Source organism: Lissotriton helveticus, chromosome 2_1 (assembly GCF_964261635.1).
Source record: "Lissotriton helveticus chromosome 2_1, aLisHel1.1, whole genome shotgun sequence".
Classification (NCBI taxonomy): domain Eukaryota; kingdom Metazoa; phylum Chordata; class Amphibia; order Caudata; family Salamandridae; genus Lissotriton; species Lissotriton helveticus.
The window spans coordinates 145,435,467-145,456,968 of NC_136059.1; the positions used below are offsets into that span (position 1 = coordinate 145,435,467).

Consider the following 21,502-nt stretch of genomic DNA (forward strand, 5'->3'; position numbering starts at 1 on the left):
TGGCAGGGCCCCTCCTGACCCCCACGGGTGACAACTACCACACCATTGACAATCCTCCTAAGCTCTCCGAAACCACCAAAAAATCTTTCAAACACTCGATCCTAAAAAGTCATCCCGAGACCCTGGTCTCCGACCTGCGTTTCAGCGCGGACAAGGGCACAGTCATCAATGATCTCATCTTCTACTCCAGAAAAACGACCCTTTGGCGCAAAGCCTTCTCTAACCTCCTTAAGGTACATGAAGCCAGAAACATTCCATATGGCAACAAACTCACGATCATTCTATCCGCAAACCTGCGTGTGGACCTCAACAATCACCCTCTACAAAAATGGCATCATCCTATTACAAGCGCCTCCCAGAGACCTCACTAAATTTGCAGACTTCTTCACTTGAATAAAAAAATATGTGCACGACCCTCCTCTGCCCACGCTTCCCCTGCAACAGCGCTCGCCCAATCCGCCAAGGGTGCCTAGCCTTTCTCTAAACTCCCATGCTGGAGGTCGCAACACGGGTCAACCTCGCCCCACTACCACGCCACCATCGCACACTAATAACTGTGTGCCTATACCACCGATCTCAGGCCTGCTAGCCCCCACCTCTCCTTTGGCCTGTATAACGCCCCCTACTGCTCACGTCTCTAACAGTCTTAGCCCCACTACCATGCTTCCATTACATGCAAACAGAAACGTTCCCAAACTCACAACCACCTGCCCGCAAAATCTTCTCCCCCATCTGATTGTTGAAACTCCTGCTAGGGCTCACAACACTGGTCGTCTTAGTCACACCACTAGGCTACCAGCTCACCCCGCCAGAATCACTTTCATCCCATCGGCACACTGCCCACAAGTGCTTCCTTCTTTTAGGGATGTTGATACCCTCCAGCGCAGAGCAACCAAACTAACCCTGAGCATCCACAACGCCATCCTGGATCTAAAAAAACTCATGCACCTCACCAAAATCTCTTGCTCGAATCTCAAGCTCTCGCAGAGCTCTATACTCCCCCCTTACTCCGAGCCCCTCCTTCACCCTTTACCGCTATCCCTGAGACACCTGCGCCCCCGCAAGCAGCCCTGCCACCTATCGGAGGACGAAGTTCTGGCCCTTCTCCTTTCCTACATTCTTACCCCTATCACGACTAGCCCTCTAGACCTCACAGAGGATGAAGTTGCAGCCCTCCTCTCTAGCTACGAATCTGACCCAACAACCCATTGCCCCTCAGTACTGAATGACCAACACCCTATCCGCACGGTTGCAGCAAACCCCAACAGACCCTCGACCATCCGTATCCGAGGCATGGTCAATAGCAATCTAGCGATAGTACCCATCTCTGCCCCTACTCACAACACACACTCTGACCCCCATCTATCCGGGCTCCTAATTAACTGCCGTTCTGCAGTAAAGCACGCCTCGGATGTCGCTGATCTCATCCTGAGCCATAAATCAGACTTAGCGATCTTGACGGAATCTTGGCTCACTGAACCATCTTCGCCCTGCCTAGACCACTTAGTGCCACCCAATTACAACATCGTAAGACTAGACAGGCAATCAAAAAAAAGAAGGAGGTGGCATTGCCTGCATCTAACGTTCTTCCCTCCTTGTTACAGAACTTCTGGGTGATCCTATAGACTCCTTTGAATACCTTGCACTCTCTATTTTCAACAACAACACTCAACTGTGCCGACTACATAAGTTTTACCACCCCCCCAGGCAAAAATGACACATTAACTGACCAACTTATGGAACTCTTCACAACCAAGGCTTACCATAACTCTAATGACATTTTCCTTGGTGATTTCAACTTGCACTGGAAAGACCCCAAAGACCCGTAGGTCAATGCCATCAAAGACTTCCTGGCCAACCTAGCCCTTACCCAAGCCTGCACACTCCATACTCACACGAAAGGTGCCACTCTAGACTGGATCATCGCCAAGAAATCAGCAGTCAAACTTATCTCTGTAGACCCATGTGACTTTTCCGCCCACCAAGCTATTTCCTTCCTTCTGCCCGGCACCCAAAAAACTTGGACACCACAACCCATAATCCCCAAATGGTGGGTTAGAGACACCAAGAACCTAGATCACGGGCAATTGGCTGCGCGCTGTGAGACTGACCTCCCACCCCCCCCTCATCTCACCTCGGTCCACAGCCTCACTGAACATTACTCCTCTACCATAGCCAATATTCTTGATGACCTCGCTCCGCTCAAACTAAAAAAAAAACAGACTTAAGACCGGAATCCCTGGTTCAACGAATCCTTCAACAAGGAGAGGAGATCCCTTCGCAGACAGAACGTAACTGGAAACAGCACCCGTCAGCAGTCCACCTAAAACTTCTCCCCCAGGCCAGAAATGCCTGCAATAGGAAAATACTCAACTCAAAAAAAGAGTTCTTCAGAACAGAACTAGATAACCCCAAAAACAGACCTGGCAAATTTTTCGACTTGGTCAAACACCAATCCAACAAACTAGCAAAAACCTCTAAAGAAACCCCTAAATCGCCAATTTCTTGCGAAGAATTCTCCTCCTACTTCTGCAACAAGATCTGTGCCTTAGGAATCGAACTTGAATCGGCAACTCTCTCCCTAACTCCTGGGCTCTCTCTGCGCTGCCCTCCTCGACATCACCCAAAAATCATGCCCATTGGTCCAGCTTCAAAGTCTATGACGACCACTCCGCCTCGAAAATTCTATCCTCCCTAAACCCGAACAATCACTTGAATGATCCTCTCCCCTCTAACTGCCTAGCCGCCGCCTCTCAGGCTATCATCCTTTCCTGGACTGCAATAATCAATGCCTCCCGTTCTTGAATGGTTCAGGTCCTTTCTCCAGAATCGCTCACAGAGAATTCTAATTAACGGCAACTTATCTGCTCCCTCCCCGATCACGGTGGGAGTTCCTCAGGGCTCAACCCTGTCCCCTTCCCTTTTCAATATTTACCTGGAACCACTCGCAGAGGTGCTACGCACAGCCAATATTGCCAACCACATGTATACTGACGACACACAGATCTACATAAAAATCTCTTCTCCTAAGTACATTCTCTCTCTGAATGAGGCCTTGAAGCTGACTGTCCACTGGCTCACTTTTAACCAGCTCAAACTTAACGCAAAAAAATATGAGTTTCTTCTTATCTCCCCACCCAAACCGAATCCAGAAATCCAAGAATGGATCAAGGTCATCACAGCACTAAACTGCTCTCCTACCATTGTGGACTCTGCTAAATCCCTGGGAATAACTCTAGACAGCAGCCTGAACATGCATGGCCATATCAATTCGATGGCCAAAGCTGCCAGATTTCACCTGAGTTACCTAAGAAACTTGAAACCCTTCCTCAACCCTCCTGACCTAAAAAGGGCAAACCAGGCACTAGTCATCTCTAGACTAGAATACGGCTGCTCTACTCTTGCAGGTCTTCCTAAGAACTCTCTGGCCCCACTGAAATCCTGCCTCAACGCCGCCAGACTCCTAGCCGGTTCAAGGAATTTCAACCACATCTCCCCCCACCTGAAAGCCCTGAATTGGCTTCCTCTCGAGGCCAGAATCCAACTTAAGATGGCCTGCATTACTCACAAGGCTTTATACTCTAACTCCCCTGCTTTCCTTGCCCAGAAACTCGTAATATCCGGAGGGACCAGAAACTCGCGGTCTGCCAGAGACCTTCTCCTCCAACCAGCTAGTTTCCAGAAAAACAAAATTTATAACCGGGCCTTCTCTGGGGCCGCTCCAAGAATATGGAACTCACTCCCTCCCACCATCAGAAGACTGTCATCTTTTGCACGCTTCAAAAAGGAGACCAACATTTTCCTTATTGCAAATTCCTTGCCTAATGACCGCATTTCAATCTACTCTACGACCTGGCACCACCCGTCATGACGGCTTTATCCTTGACTTTCCCGGATGATACCTCCCGGGCCTCTGGGCTTCCCTTCCGGGAGCTGAGACTACCTACTCTCTTGTTTAATAACTCTACCTGTATATTAACTCTACCTGTTTTTATCCCAAAATTTATCTCGAACTTGAGACTGCCTGGTTTGATTGTTTTTTTATTTTTTATCTACATAATGTACATAACCCTTGTATCCCTTTGAAATCCTCCCCTCCTATGCCTCTTGTACACCTGTAAAGCGCTCTGATACCCTCATTGGTCTGGTTCGTGCTCTATAAAACCTTAAAATAAATAAATAAATAAATAAAAAATATTGATGCGGATATCAGGTCTGTCTTTATGGCAAGTAATCGCAAACGAATTATAGCAAAATTAACTCTGACCTGAGCAGCTGGCCCAGATAACCTCCCGGCAGTGAAGACCTGGACTGATTGGTGGGCAGAATTCTTCTCACAAATGTGTGTTGGTATACTCGACTTGGGCAGATGCCCAATAACTGGAGAGGGGCAATTGTCAGACCTATCCACAAACGGGGAGATATAAATGCCCTGAATAACTATAGATGAATTAACCGACTGGATATGGGAGAAAAGGTATTTGCAAAAATTATTTTAGAAAGACTTAAGGAATGCGCAGAAGCAAAATAGATTGTGCCTTCTGAATGGGGACGTTTTAATGAGGACTACTCTATAGCCAATCTTTATTATCTCTCTTTAGTCCATTGTGCATAAGTTAATGGAGCAGGGTTTGTTCTGCTGCTTTTGTTGACTTCCGGGCGGCAGTCAATCTGGTGGAATGAAAGCGATTCCGGGAGATGTTGACCAGGTGGGATATCCCTAAGGGTCTCCTGGTCACAATCCAAGAGCTACATAGCTATAATTGGGCCCATGTTATTTTGGATACAGAGGGGACCTTGTTGCAGAAGATTTTAATTGGAAACGGGTTAAGACAAGGGGGCGTCTTGGCCCCCTTACTTTCTCCCGATTCATAGTTGATTTACCGTTTGTTTTAGGAGTGGCTCGGGGTGCCAGTCCTATGCTAGATGGAAAACACTTTGCATGCTTACTTTACGCAGACAATCTATATTGGTAGATCAAACTGCAAAGAAAGTTGAATGTGCTTAGTGAATATTGCAGCTCCAGAACACTTGCAGTAAATATGGAAAAAACTAAGGTTCTGAGGTTTGGTACTGTAGATACAAAAACCGCCAATGCATACTCCACCTATATATATATTTTTTTGTATGTTTCTTGTATTCTTGCTGATGCCAATACAAGTTTTTTTTTTAAATCAAAAAAAAAAAAAAAAAGATAACGAAATGTAGCTGGTTTTTGGGCAGTACGAAGTTGGAAATGGTAAATAAATATAAGTATTTAGGGATGTCATTCTTGAAATCCCTAAAAGGCATACCCATCTGGATGCATTATTTGTAAGGGCCCATGCTTCAGTTAGTGGTCTAAGAAAATGTAATAAAGATTATGGAGAATTGTCCGATTTACCTGTTCTGAAAGCTTATATAGCCATGATACCTTCCTAGTTCCAATATGTAGCGGGATTGTTATATGCAAGTGGTACAAATCGATGACCAGGCGGTAAGAATGTAGACTACAATGGTATTATGGGATGTAATGGCACGTATTACGCTAATAAGATTCTGGCAGTGCCAGGGCTGTGGGGAGGAGCATAAATATCACAATGGTGCAAAAATGAGATACAGCAGAGTGAAATGAAGTGGGCAAAAGGGGTTAGGGAAACATTAACAAAGGCTTGCAGGGACATGAGAGACAAGTCGTGCCTACAGAATTAAAAAATTGAGGTTGCTAAGAGGGAACTCGGGGCCCACAGAAAGAAATATACATCAAGACCACGGCCAACAGCATCTTGATGGGGAAAAAATCGGTGTGTTTTATGGTTAACTTGTGGCAAAATTAACAACAGTTCCCGTATATAGATGTACTACCACATCTTTGGCTTAGAAATGAACTATCTAATGCTAAGAAGTGAAATCAATCCTTGCTATGCTAACAACAGGATAAAAGGAGCTATGAATGACACCAAAGGTAAGTGTACCTGTATTTTAGGTACAACATGTGACGCTTTGCACCAGTGCTTAATTTGTAGATAAAAATGTGGTCCCCAAAACTCCCCTTTGAAACACGCGGCTGCTGCAATCAAGTGTGCGAGCACAGAGTACTGAGGCAACATAATCCTAAAGTCAACTCTGACCTCTTTATTCCATTTATAGCTACTCCCTGCCTCTTCAGCTCACTCTTGCATCTTTCTGCTTTCTCCCTTTATAACGATTTTCCATCTTTCTCTTCCTCTGTTATTCCCAGATGTGTCTTTGCTCTCGGTAAATGCATGATGCAGAAAAATAAGTGCTGGCGCCTAAAAACAAGTGCTGGCACCCCGACCAGAAAGCACTGGCACAAATTAAACACTGCTTTGCACATATTATTCGATAGTCTAAAGGGCCTTGATGCATGGAAAATGTATTGATGCCTAATTTTCTTAAACTATGGTATTAAAAATCGGGCAGAAGCTGTAGATTTGGGTACTCATAAACATTTGCCCAGGGGCCACAAAGTACGGTCTGTGCTGTGACCGAAGTCCACACTGATGCCAGCAGGGTGGCGGTAAGGGGTCTGGGTGAGCCAGGAATTGTATAAGGAGGTACAAAAACATGTTAAATATACGGGCATGCATTTATTTGCAGTTTAATAAATGCTTGTTCCTTTATTTAGCATGTTTTTCTGAATATTGTTCACCAGGGGAGCCACATGTAAAGGTCAAGAGGGCCACAAGCGGCCCCAGGGGCGTATTTTGAGTATCACTGGTCTAAATAAACAGTCTTTTGATTGATTGATTGATTGATTGATGGATTGATTGATACCCCACTCAAACACTCCAGTGCTGCCTAAAGTGATGGTGAAAAAGATACATTCAAAATGCAAAAGGCAATTATAAGACCACACTTGGCACACATATATGGAATTGGAAAGTCAACTTAAACCCTCCCACAATTGTATTTTAAAACTATTTCTTAAATAGCTATTGAGAACAAGCATTGGCAAAGCCACCTAATGGCTTTGCCAATATTTTTTAGCTATGTTGTACACCAGTGTGGCTGCTGTTCTGCATGCCTACATATTAGTGTTATGGAACAGAGAAGAGAGTTGTGAAGGGGCAAAGAGTAGTGAAGAGTAGAGATGAGTGAACTGTTGAATGTATGACGTTACAAGCAAACATTTACAACGCATGCCTTTACAACACCGTTTTTACATCGCAAAATCCATTACAAGGCATGATTTTACATTGCATGCCATCAAAACGCATTTTTAGAAACTACAATTACAACGCATTCCATAACATTGCATTATACCATTACAACGCATACCATTACAACGCATACCATTATATTGCATTTAAGGTAAGTGTTGGATAGTGTAGGGGTAAAAATTACTATTCCCACTCCAGTGAGTGCAACAGTAGGGTAAGTGTTGGCTAGTGTAAGGGTAAAAACTATGTGTTGTAATGTCATGCGTTGTAATGGTATGCGTTGTAGTGACATGCATTGCAATGACATGCTGTGTAGTGCCATGGGATGTAATGGCTGCATTGTAATGGCATGCGATGTAAAGGATGTTGCGTTGTTATGACTGTGCTGTAAAGGTTGTTTCCCGAACTGTCATGTAGTGGCATAGGATGTTGTGGAGTGCAGTGGAGGGAGTAGAGTGTCCGAGTGGAAGGGTGTGAAGTAGAGTTGAGTAGCATAGAGTGGAGTAGAGTGTCTGAGTGGAGTAGAGTGTTGTCTAGTGGAGGGGCCCAGAGTTTAATGGAGTGGCATAGAGGGTGTTGCGTAGAGTGGAGTAGTGGGTAGTAGAGTAGAGTGACATAGAATGGAGTAGATTGTTGTAGAGTGGAGTGCATACAGTGGACTAGTGTAGGAGAGTGGATTGTCATAGAGTGAAATAAAATGCTGTATTGTCTCAAAGTGGCGTGACATAGAATGGAGTGGCGTGGAGGAGTGGAGCAGAGTGGAGTAATGTGTCATAGAGTGGAGTAAAGTGCCATGGCGTGGTGTAGAGGGAGTCGGGTAGGACGTCATAGAGTGGAGTTGTGTCAAAGTGGCATAGAGTGGCAAAGTTTGTTGAGGAGTAGCGTGGCAGAGAGTGAAGTAGAGCACCAGAGTGGAGTAGAGTTTAGTGGAGCAGAGCAACAGAGTGGAGTAGCTTGGATTGGGAGTGGAGTGTCATAGAGTGGAGTAGAGTGGCATAGAGTGAAGTGGCACAACGTACAATGGTGCAGAGTAGCATGGAGCAGATTACATTGGTTTTTAGTAAAATTGTGTATTGTCCATTGGTGTAGAGTGCGGTGACATAGATTAGAGTGGTGCACAGGAGAATGCAGTGGTGTAGAGTGCAATGACATAGATTGATGCAGAGTGGAGTTCAGTAGCATAGAGTTAGTTGTGCAGAGAAGATTGTTTCGGAGCAGATTGAAGTAGGGTAGAGTGGAGTTGAGCGGTGCAGGGTAGCGCACAGAGGTGTCGAGCAGAGTGGCCCAGAGTGCAGTGGCATAGAGTAGAGTGGTTTTAGAGTGCAGTGGTGTGGAGAGCACTGGTGCAGAATAGATTAGAGTGGCATAGAGTGCATTGGCCTAGAGTGCAGTAGAGTGGCATAGAGTTGCGTGGTGCGGCATAAAGTGCAGTGGTGCAGAGTAGAATGGTGTTCAGTTCAGTGGCAGATAGTGCCGTTTTGCAGAGTATAGTGTCAGAGCACAGTGGCATAGATTGCAGTGGCATACGATAGAGTGGTGCAGAGTACAGTAGTGCAGAGTACAATGGTACAGAGGTGAAGAGCCCAATTGTGCATAGTAGAATGGGATAAAGTGCATTGCATTGAGTAGGGTGGTGCAGAGTAGAGTAGAGAGGCATAGAGTGAAGAGGCATAGAGTGCAGTGTCAGAGTGCAGTGGCGCCCAGTACATTAGAGTGTCATAGAATTCAGATGTGTGGAGTGCATTGACATACAGTACTGAAGCACAAAGTGAAGTGGCATAGTTCAGTGTAAAGGAGTGCAGTGTTGTAGAGTAGAGTGTTACAGAGTTCAGAGGTGTGAAGTAGAGTGGCATTGAGGGCATTAGTATAGAATGCAGTAGCGTAGAGTGGTGCAGAGTATACTAATGTAAAGGGCAATGGTGTACTGTGCAACAGAAATTCAGTGTGTTCACAGAAATTCAGTACTGGTGGAAAAATACAGTGAATAGGGATTGGGCAAGGGACGTGTATAACTCAAGCAACACAACCTGAAACAACTAAAGCCAGCAAATAGAAAGCAAGACATTGTGAGTTACAAGCCACAAAGCCAATAGTAAGGATTGGGTGGAATGCATTCCCAGGGAAGCTTTCCGAATGTCCCCATGATGTCATTAGCATATCAGACAGCTATGCTCTCTGGTAGAATTCGACCTAAAAATGATTGCAAATGCAAGAACAGCCATCACACTCTCCATGACACCTAAACTGCAGCAAGCAGTTTGTGGTTTGTCTTAATTTGTTTGCATAGACCTAATCCTCATACCAGTATTACACCAAACTACACAAACCATGAAGCCAAGGAATGAGAGGGTACATATTATAGGGTGCGTTGTAAACACTGTATACATATAGTTTCATTTTACACATCTGGAATTTCAGGCACAGGAAGGTAGCTGACCTTGGAGCCAGTGTGACTGACCTTGGATCCAGTGTGGCTGATCTTGGACTAATTGAAGCTGACCTTGGACCTAGTGTAACTGACCTTGGATCCAGTATAGTTGAACTTTGATCGTGTGTGACTGGCCTAGAATTCAGTGTGACTGACATTGGTCCTAGTGTAGCTGACCTTAGAGGCAGTGTAGCTTACTTTGGATCCAGTGTAGGTGACCTTGGATCCAGTGTAGGTGAACTTGGATCCAGTGTGGCTGACCTTGGATACAGTGTGGCTGATCCGTCCTGACGCATTCAGAAGCGGTCGCTCCCTTCACCCCAGCTCCTGCTTGCCTGCCTGGTATCGTTGACTGCGCCATTATATCATTGTACTTGCGCTGTATTGTAAGCGCCACTGTCTCACTGTGCTCACGCTGTATTGCGAGCGCCATTATATCATTATACTCACGCTGTTTTGCGAGCGCCATTAGATCATCTCGTGGACATTTGCAGGCGCTTCGGGGGTAATTCAAATCTGATCGCAGCGCTTTATTTCGCGCACTCACAGCTGCAGCGCGATTTAGCATTCCACCCAGTGTCTGTGCCCCAGCCAACCTCCAGTCTCGTGTTTCTGGCGCTGCCGCCATTGTTGTTGTTGTTGGTGGTGCCTCTTAGCCCGTCCCCCACAGCCCGCCCCGCCTCCCAGCTGACCCTCCCTCGCCCCGCCCCCTCCTCCATCCATATATGACAGATGCCTTAACGCGCAGCGTTCACGCGCAGCGGTCGCGCCGAAGGTGTGCCAAAGGTAAGCCCGTCTGCACCCGTCCGCGCCTGGACCGCGCCCAGCGCCAGACCCCCTGGCCCCCGCCGCTCCCAACCCTCTAGAGTCATTTACGATGCCGCTACTCTCCTCGCCCTCAACCCCGAACGCACCCCACTATGCTGCCAAGCTACCCCAGGACGTACCCACGGCCCATTCGCCTGCCTCTCCTGCAAGTTCAACTGCTTCAGGACCCTCACCAAACCTACTTCCTCCACACACAGCTCCGAACCCATCCGCCTGAAATGCATCCTACTGAACACCCGCTCGGTCCACAGACACGCAACAGAACTCTGGGACCTAATCGACACTGCGTCACCTGACATCGCCTTCCTTACTGAAACATGGATGAACGCATCTTCTGCCCCCGACATCGCCATAGCCATACCGGACTCTTACAAGATTATTCGAAAAGACCGCACCAATCAAACTGGAGAAGGCATCGCCATCGTCCACAGAAACACCATCAAAATCACAACCAGCTCCGACGACAATCTTGCTACCGCCGAACATCTCCACTTTCAGATCCACACCGACCCCAGGACCACCCTTAGAGGCACCCTCATTTACAGGCCACCAGGCACCCGTTCTCAATTCAGCGACAACATCACAGACTTCGTCAGCCCACACGCCCTCGCCTCCGAGAACTACATTCTTCTAGGAGACCTCAACTACCACCTTGAAAACAGACTCGACAGCAACACCACCACCCTTCTGGACAACCTGGCCAATCTCGGACTCAAACAACTTGTTGACACCCCCACTCACACAGCCGGACACACGCTCGACCCCATCTTCACCTCCAGCAAGCACATCTCCTTCGATCGCACTACAGCTATCCACTGGACGGACCACAGCTGTGTTCACTTCAGCTACAAAACCACCCTGACCCACAACCGTCCACAACCCATTCCCCGGAGAATCTGGAACAAAATCACCACCGACCAACTCCTCACATCACTCAACCAAAACCCTCCCACCCTAGCAATGGACCCAGACCAAGTGGCCACCAACCTCAGGCAATGGATTACCCACAGTGCGGACGAATTAGCACCCGTGAAAAAGCACCAGTTGAAATCATCCAGCAAAAAGGCTCCCTGGTTCAATGATGACCTTAAAAAATCCAAGAAGCTATGCCGCACCCTGGAGAAGAATTGGAGAAAAAACCCAACCTCACACAACATGGCCTCCCTCAAGACAGCCACCCGCAAACACCACCAACTGATTCGATCCGCCAAGAAATCAGCATTTAAGGACCGTCTCGACAACAATTCTCATAACAGCAAGGAACTCTTCAATATCGTCAAAGAATTCACCAACCCTACCGCAGCATCCAACGACATCACTCCCTCCCAAGACCTCTGCGATGCGCTATCCTCCTTCTTCTACAACAAAATTGCCGACATCCACAACAGCTTCAAGAATACTCCCAGTGATCAACCCGCCCCACCCTCTTCAGATCCCACTCCTCCAACTAACAACCTCAGCGCCTGGAACCCAATCACCACTGAAGACACCATTCGCCTCATGAAGTCAATACACTCTGGCTCGCCTTCTGACCCCTGTCCCCACCACATCTTCAACAAAGCTGACTCCATCATCGCACCCCAACTCCGCGATGTCATCAACTGCTCTTTCAAATCTGCCACCTTTCCAGAAATCTGGAAACACGCCGAACTCAGCGCCCTTCTGAAAAAACCCACAGCAGACCCCTCAGAACTGAAAAACTACCGACCCATATCCCTCCTCCCTTTCCCGGCCAAAGTCATCGAGAAAGCCGTCAACAGCCAACTCGCCGCCTTCCTTGAATCCAACAACTCCCTTGATCCATCTCAATCCGGATTTCGAGCCAAACACAGCACCGAAACCGCCCTCATTGCGGCGACCGACGACATCCGAGCACTCCTGGACAACGGAGAAACAGTGTCCCTCATTCTACTCGACCTTTCCGCCGCCTTCGACACTGTCTGTCACAGCACCCTCATACAACGCCTCAACAACATCGGCATACAAGGAAAAGCCTTGGACTGGATCATCTCGTTCCTAGCTGGGAGAACTCAGAGAGTCCGACTCCCCCCATTCTACTCTAAGGCCACCGAAGTCATCTGCGGGGTACCTCAAGGATCCTCACTCAGTCCCACCCTCTTCAACGTCTACATGAGTCCTCTCGCCTCTATCGCGCGTCAACACAACCTCAACATCATCTCCTACGCCGACGACACCCAGCTAATCCTTTCCCTCACCAAAGACCCCAACACCGCCAAAACCAATCTTCACGAAGGTATGAAAGAAGTAGCCGAATGGATGAAACAGAGCCGCCTAATACTCAATTCAGACAAAACGGAGGTGCTCATCCTAGGATCCTCCCCCTCAGCTTGGGACGACTCTTGGCGACCTTCCGCTTTGGGCTCAGCACCCACACCCACAGACCATGCTCGTAACCTTGGCTTCATTCTAGACTCCTCTCTCTCAATGTCCAGACAAGTCAACGCCGTCTCGTCCTCCTGCTTCAACGTCCTTCGCATTCTCAAAAAGATCTTCCGCTGGATCCCCCTCGAGACAAGAAAGATTGTCACCCATGCACTGGTCACGAGTCGACTGGATTATGGCAACACACTTTACGCCGGAATTACAACAAAATTACAAAAAAAACTCCAACGCATCCAAAACGCGTCAGCGAGACTCATATTAGACATCCCGCGCCAAGAGCACATCACCGGACACCTAAAAAACCTCCACTGGCTTCCCGTCAACAAAAGAATTACTTTCCGCCTTCTTAACCACGCACACAAGGCCCTTTATAATCTAGGACCCGAATGCCTCAACACTCGACTATCCTTCTACAATCCCACCTGTCAACTAAGATCATCCAATCAAGCCCTCGCTGCAGTCCCGCGCATCCGAAAATCCACCATGGGTGGCAGATCCTTCTCCTTCCTGGCTGCCAAGACCTGGAACTCACTCCCCACCCACCTCCGCCTTACTCAGAACCACATCTCCTTCAGAAAAGAACTGAAAACCTGGCTATTCGACAAATAATGAACCCCTCCCTCTAGCGCCTTGAGACCCTCTGGGTGAGTAGTGCGCTATACAAATGCCCGAACTTGAACTTATCTTGGACCATTTGCAGCTGACTCTGGACCTAATGTAACCACCTCTGACCATTTAAAAACGCCAGTCACTACCGCGTGCACTGATTGACAGTGTGGACGCCTCAACAAAGGACGCCACGCGATGGAGCCGGCATGAACTATTCTCTCAACTACTGTTATATTGGGGAAATCTAACTCGAGAGATTCGAACTCGTGAAACCAATGTGTTTGAAACTTACCAAGAAATGAATTACTATACTTAAAAAATTACCACTAAATTGAAAGGAAGAATCCCTGCATATTGACGAAAAGTTCATTCTAATTGCCCTGAAGAAGTCCGTGGAGGACGAAACGCGTTGGCTACATTTGTGAAGAACTAAATAAAGATTGAACGTCCAAAAAAACATCCAAAGATTCTGCTACTGAATGATTTTACATTGTAATTCATGAAATGTGTATACTATTGTACAGATTCTTAAAACAATAGTTTTGTGTGCTGGATCAGTATTGCTAAAAAAATTGCAGGTTAGAACAACATTTTTTTTTTTTCTGTTCTAGGAGATTTAGGGGTAAAGAATCTCCGATCCGTGTCACTCACCATAAAGAATAACCAAGGCAGATACATAAGATAGGTGCAGTCGTGTATATAACCCCTTTCCCCATTTCTTGTTCTCAAAAGTGTGCTCGCGGGTGTTGGGTCCTGAGGCGGAAGCCGGGACTGCTGTGTGAGAGAGCTGACTAATTGCTTTTTAAAGATTTATTTTTACAGTGTATTTGTGTACTTCGTATTGCTTTTAAAAGACTACTTTTTAAAAGTGTATTTGTGCTTCACTTACCGATCGCTCACTCTGGGCACACATTCTATCTGCTTCTGTTCCCGCCCACTAATTCTGCTCGCCCCATTGCAGCCGATTAGATGCTGCTGGGGTTAGAGCGTAAGACACCATCTTAGGTGAGGAGCAGGCGAGCGGCACAGTGCTCGGCCCCTCCCACCTCTACGGTCATAAAATGAAACCCCCACCCAGGAAGCGCAGCGGGCGCGTCGACGGCGCGCCTAAGATGCGCTAAAGACAAGCCCGTCAGCGCCCGTCCGCGACCAGCCGGGCCCAGGGGCAGACCTTACCGCCCGACCTATTCACTACCCCAGGGCCAACCTTTTGGAGTGGAATAACAAAGCTCAGGGATACTTATCAAGGGAAACACTCAGTCGGCTCTGCAAGTATGGCATTCTGAGTCAGGGTTGTCACCTGACCACCCCCGCAAACAACCAGGTACAGTCTGACCTACCCCTCCAGTCGCTTACTATTTTTTACTTAAACACTCGTTCCCTTGTGAAGCACCAGATGGACATTTTTCTGTTGCTAGACACGGAGAAACCAGACATTCTCTTACTTACAGAGACGTGGCTAACTCCTGCCTCCGCACCCGACATAATAGCGGCTCTGCCACCGAACTACTATATTATTCAGGCAGACCGTGTCACGGGGAAAGGGGGAGGAGGAGTTGCGGCAATTATCCGCTCTAGCCTGGATGTCACCACCCTTACCTGTCTGACTTTAGCTAACACAGACAACCTAGTGTTAAAAATTGCCACTCCCCACATGACAATAGCATGTGTCCTCTTGTACAGACGCCCTACTTCAATGCCATTGTTCCCTATGGCCCTAAGCGACCAAGTTGCTAATCTGGCACTCGACCATGCCAGGATCTTCCTAGTAGGTGATCTAAACTACTGGTACAAAGATCCCTCGGAGGGCCCTCAATTGGCCGAACTGACTGATCTTATGTCCAACTTAAATTTTAATCAACTAGTGCTCTCCCCTACCCACTGCAAGGGTCACATCCTAGACCAGGTGTGGTCCGACACCACATGTGTAACAACCCCGATAACCTTGCCATGCCTCTGGTCAGACCACCTAATTCTCAAATTTAAAGTATGTACCACCCCCACTAGGACCACCGCGCCAATCGCCGGCGGGCTAGCTAGAAATTGGAACGCAATGGACAAAACTGCTTTTTTATAGTCACTAGCTAATGCCATCCCTCCACTGGACAATGATATAAACTCTTCAGTATCTACTCTTACAGGCTGGCTACAAGCAGCTAGCAATCTCCATGCCCTGTACAAAAGAATTAGACTGGCACGGCGCGCGGATGCCAATAGATGGTTCTCCTCTGACTTAAAATCTAGGAAATTGGCCCTGCGGCATCTAGAACGCCTTTGGCGCCGCGAATATGACCCTGAGCTAAAAACTAAATACATAAGGACTAGAAAGGAATACATGAATGCCATCTCTGCAGCAAAGGCGGATTACTTTTCCTCCCGAATCCTAGATTCTCCAAACAAATCTTAGGATATCTTTGCTATTTTTAATGAACTGACGAATTTGGAGAATGTTCGCCCTAAGGTAATTCCCACCCAGTCTCTGTGTGATTCACTCAACACCTACTTCAGTGACAAAATTGCGGATATTAAAGCTAGCATTCCTCAACCTGTGTCCCCAATCACGACAGGTATGGCAATTAGGACCAGCACTGCCACCTTTACAAACTTTCCGCCCATAACTCAGGCCCAGCTCTTGGAACTACTGACAAGAGTTAAATCCGGCTCCCCATCAGACATCTGCCCCCGCTGCATCCTAAAAGAATGTTTTTCCACCTACCCGGCCCCTGCCCTTGCACTTTTAGATGACTCCCTTACTTCGGGCATAGTCCCATCTGCTTTTAAAGTAGCCACGGTCATACCTCTTTTGAAAAAAACGGGGGTTGACCCAGCCTGTAAGGCGAACTACCGGCCCATCTCCTTATTGCCTTACCTGGCAAAAGTCCTGGAGGCAGACGTGGCGAAATGCCTATCTAATTTTCTGGAGGAGTCCTCTTGTTTTGACCCCCATCAGGCTGGATTCCGGCCAGCACATTCAACAGAGGCAGTGGTCACCACAGTTTTGGACACGCTGCGGGACTGTGCCGATAGACGCTCCCCCCAGGCCCTGGTGCTCCTAGACCTGTCAGCCGCGTTCGACACGGTCGACCACAACATCTTGATCGACCGTGTCGGACAGGCCGGCATACGGGACACGGCAGCTTGCTGGCTGAGGTCCTTCTTGGAGAACCGCTCTTAAGCGGTTCGCCTGGGAGACCTAAACGGCATTAAACAGTCCATTGCATGTGGAGTGCCACAGGGCTCCTCCCTGTCACCTCACCTTTTCAATATATACATACTCCCTCTTATTCAAACCCTCAGAGACAAACAGGTGAGAGTTTTCAATTATGCTGATGATTTACAGCTACTCTTTACCATCGATAACTCTGAAAATTCCATTTTTCACTTCCAGTCAACCATGAGGTTCATTAAATCCTGGATGGATCAAAACCAGCTGAAACTAAATCCAGGAAAATCCGAATTGGTTCTCACCGGGGACAGCACCAAGTATTGGGGCCCCCACTACTGGCCATCGGATCTGGGTCAAGCTCCGCCACCCTCACCATCGGCCAAAACGCTTGGAGTCATCGTGGATCGCGATCTCTCATTAAAAGCACAAGTGGGCCAGGTGGTCTCCAAATTCTTCTTTCAGCTAAAAAAAATTCGGAAGGTCCGGCGACTACTAATATCGGAAGCAATCATCCAGGTTGTGATCGCCACTGTTCTGTCCCATCTGGATTACGCGAATGCCATCTACCTGGGCCTTCCCAACTATCTACTTAAACGACTCCAGATGGTTCAGAACTATGCCGCGAGGCTGATTCTGAAGCAACTAAGGTGGCATGCAGCTACTCCCCTACTCAATAAACTGCACTGGCTTCCGGTCACTCAACGCTGTGCTTTTAAAGCAGGTTGCATGATCTTTAAATCCCTGTACGGTAAAAGCCCTAAATTCATTGACCAACTAATCACCAGATACGTCCCATCTCGCAACCTTCACTCACTCCACCAGGGCCTCCTCCAGACCTTCCCTTTCAAACTCAAACGTGCTGGTGGCCGTAGGTTTGCAACACTTGCCCCCTGCCTGTGGAACACTTTTCCCTTGGAGGTCCGGAATCGCCAAGATCTCCTCTCTTTCCGGAAAGCGTTGAAGACCTGGCTATTCAGACAAGCATTTTAATTAACTCTCCACCCCTCACCCAGGTCTATGTTACTGTTGATCTCAGCGCCAAGAAACTAATCAGTGATAGTGCGCTCAATAAATACTTTAATAACATAACATAACATAACCTTGGATCCAGTATAGATGACCTTGGATCCAGTGCAGCTGACCTTGGATCCAATGTAGCTGACCTAGGATCCAGTGTAGCTAACTTTGGATCCACTGTAGTGGACCTTGGATCTAATGATGTGCACAGCAGACTTACATTTGTTGCCAGGCCAAAATAGTGGAAAGTGCTGGCAGTGATGTCTTGTCAGTTGGGGACTTCATAGTGCAAAAATCAGAGAGTCATATTTACAATGAAAGTGACTCGGATTGTGCCACAAGCCATTTTGCTGCTCCTTACTGAGTCACTTTCAAAGCATAGGGATGTGACATATTTACAACAATATGTTGCATCCCTGTGCTTTCCCCTGTGTTGGCACCCAATCAACAGCCATGTGCCGACGCAGGCACCCTTGCATCATGGTGCAAGGGTGTCTGTGTTTTAGGGGAGATTGGTTTTGTGCAGAAATGGACACCTTCATGTACAAAAACAATCAATTGAGGTGATTCCCTCTTTCCATGCATGCTGTATAATGCAGCCCACATTGAAAGAGGAAAGAACAAGGAGAAATGTAAACATTTCTCTTTGTTGCACCTCGCGGGTGGTGTGGCATTCGGATGCATTTCCAGGTTTACAATTTCTCGTAAATCTGGAAATGCATTATAATACATGGGTGCTACACCTGTTCACAACAGCACAAGGTTACCTCTAGGAAGGAGTGCAATCTATTCAGTGAATGAGAACAAGCACAAATTCCACAGTAAATGAAGATGTGGTACTTGTGCAAGCTCTACATTACATACTTTTGTGCCCAACATATTCCTCTGATGTTGTTTGAAGGTTTGTAAATTACAAGCATGCTAAGGCGTTAATAACTTTTTTCTGAGAATTTTGAATCAAAGCCACAATTTTTTGAAAATATAACAGAACGCCTTAAAAATCTGACCACCGTTTAAAAACGACTTACTAGTGACAGACAGTGATCTCATATGTCTCAAAATGCACCAGAAAACATTATTTATTTATCACATGCACACTACAGTCCACACAGATCAATATACACTAGAGAAAAAACCCTTCATGAAAAATGGAACACAACTGAGCAGTAGGGTCTCAGGGTTTTATATTGGTCGGGATGGTTTTTCCATTATCCTCAAAGGACATTCTATGGAATCAGCCCTTATTGTGGCCACTGACCTGTTTAAGGCTACAGTAGATAGAGGGGGCACTGCAGCCCTTATCCTTCTCGACTTGACTACAGCCTTTGAGACGGTCAGCCATAACTTTCTGATTGACTGGTTAGAATGTCTTGGGATAGATACTAAGGCTCTGTCCTTATTTAGATCTTTTTTGATAGATCGAATGCAAATGGTGAGCCTGGAAGAATTTTCATCTCAACCCTTGTCTTTACCATGTGGTGTTTCCCCAATGCTCGTCAATGAGTTCAACCCTATTTAACATCTATGTCACTCCTTTGGTGGCTCTTGTAAAATCCTACAGGCTGTCACTAGTCTCATATGCGGATAACACCCAGATCATGGTTTCACTTTCCAGCAAAGGCCCAGACTTGAATGATACCTTCAATAGCTGTGTGAGGGGAGTCAGGATCTGAACTCCTCAAAAACAGAAGTAGTTATCCTTTTGGTAATAATATATCTTTCTGGAACCCATCTTTGTGGCCAGATGAATTGACTTCACTTCCAGCACCAGTAAAAAAAGTAAAAAATCTGGGAATATTGATTGATGACAGACTCACTTACAAGGATCAAGATAATAAGGTGATTTCCGCCTCTTTTTATTCGCTCGGTGTTATCAGGAAGAATGCACAGTTTCTTCTACCGAATTTGCTTAAGGCAGTTGTTTTGGCCTTTGTAGTATCCAGAATGGACTATTGTAATGACCAATATAAAAATTTGCCAAACGTTGCCCTGAACAAACTTCAGATTCTCCAGAATTCAGCAGATAAGATGTTGACAAAATTTCTGAGATTCCAGCCTGCCTCGCAGGCCCTATTGAGCTACAAATTCTATGTATTACATACAAAGCGCTTCAGGGATTAGGTCCGGCCTATCTGGGAGAGAAACTCAGAAGGTATGTACCAGAGAAGACACTTCATTCCCGCTCAGCCAGAAATCCGATGGTGGCAAAAGTTCCTCTTAGGGAGGCAGGAGCTTTTTTGGTTGTTACCCCTTGAAATTGGAATATGTGTCCCCATGAAATAAAAACTGCTCCCTCTCTTATGAGGTGTCATAAGTCATTAAAGACTTGGCTCTATAGGAATTAATGGCTGTGGTTTGTTCCCTACCTTGTGACTCAGTGCCAAGATGCCTCAGGATATTTGATTGTGCCATACAAGAAATTAATTCAAATCAAATTAAGAGAGGGTCCTTCTAGAGTGTTAAGAATTAGCAGAAATAAATCTTGCTTAAGCGCGTTAGATCTGGGTTCTATCCTGAATGTCTTCCTTGACAGATATCCAACACAAACATGTTAACTACAAAGATATATGAAATAAAATCTGATCCGACTCTTACCTGGTGAAATAAGAAGCAGCCAAACCCAGAAAAGGTGCATTCTGTGGATCCCGGGTGACCTCACAAGTTGCCTGGACTGCTCAGGTAGGGTAGAGGTGCTCATCTTGTCCATAGGTAATAAAGGATCCTTGTGGGATTTACCATTCAGTGGGTCTGTTTCTGTATATTACTAGCTACTCCTGAGTAATCAGGCGGCCCTGGCGTGGGCTCAGTAAACACTCACAACTTATTCAATCCTACTTCATGAAAATTATCTGAGAAGATGCTGTCGTCAGAGTGCTCAGGAGGGACATCTCGCGGAATGTGGCACAGATCACTCTTTGTGTCGATAGCTTGACCAAGTGGGGGACTGTAGACGAGATTGCGCTTCTGGTTACACCACCCCCACTGAATACACTACCTCAACTGTGTATTCTGCGCCCACTGTGCACACTGCCCCCACTGCATACACTGCCCCCACTGAATACACTGCCACCACTGTGTACTCCACACCCACTGGGTACAATTCACCCACTGGGTACACTTCCCCCTCTGGACACACTGCCCTAACTGGATGCACTACCCCACTTGATACACTGCCCCCACTGTTGACCAGCTGTGTTCTTTCACTACTGCTTGTCCCTTTTCAGTTACTGGTGTGTGCTTCTCTTCATACTCCAGGAGCAGGCTGTGGTGAGCATCCACGGGTGGTTCCTCTCGTCCACTACCCAGAGCCAGTGTTCAAGGAAGGCGCTCTCCATCGGTGCTGGCTTCTTTCTTCGTGAGGCTGGTGTCCTGCAGAGTCAGCGATGAATTACGAACTGCGATGGGGTAGAATCTGATACCTTACCCACGTGTTTTCTCTTCTTCCAAGTTCCTTATTCTCTTTTCTATCTGTGGTGAGATTTTTCTCCACTTCCTTCATCATAGTCTCAGTATGACCAGAGTCAGGGCCAGCAGCATCTTGGCTGCTGTCAGCAGTTGTGAAATATTCTCTACTGCAGCTGTTTCTGTTTGTCTACAAGATCTGGGCTAGGTTGTAAGCAGGAAAAATCCCAAACATAATTACCTCTGGCTAAAAAAACAGAACAATGTTCAGGAAGTAACTTTACTAAAAATAAATAAATAAAACAATCGGAATGACCCATATGTGGGTTGTTCAAGTAATGTAAATGTCCATCTATTGAAACACGAGCTCAAACATTCACATGCCCTAGTGACAGAATACCTCATTAGGATCACAACACATGCAGAACCTGGTTGTAGCTCTGAATGCCTGAGCCAACAGGGCTGGCTGTGTGTGCTAACGCACTC

At 46.8% G+C, this 21,502-nt stretch overlaps 1 protein-coding gene across 1 annotated transcript in view; it reads right to left on the reverse strand.

Annotated features, from left to right (window-relative positions):
- LOC144819256 (uncharacterized) overlaps window positions 1–20,931 on the reverse strand; it is a 191,544-nt gene extending 170,613 nt beyond the window's left edge. The window contains exon 1 of the mRNA XM_078677225.1: window positions 20,210–20,931. Coding sequence (XP_078533351.1) covers window positions 20,210–20,321 — 112 coding nt within the window. The 5' untranslated portion in view covers window positions 20,322–20,931. The remainder of the gene's footprint in view (window positions 1–20,209) is intronic.
- Between the last annotated feature and the right edge of the window lie 571 nt (window positions 20,932–21,502).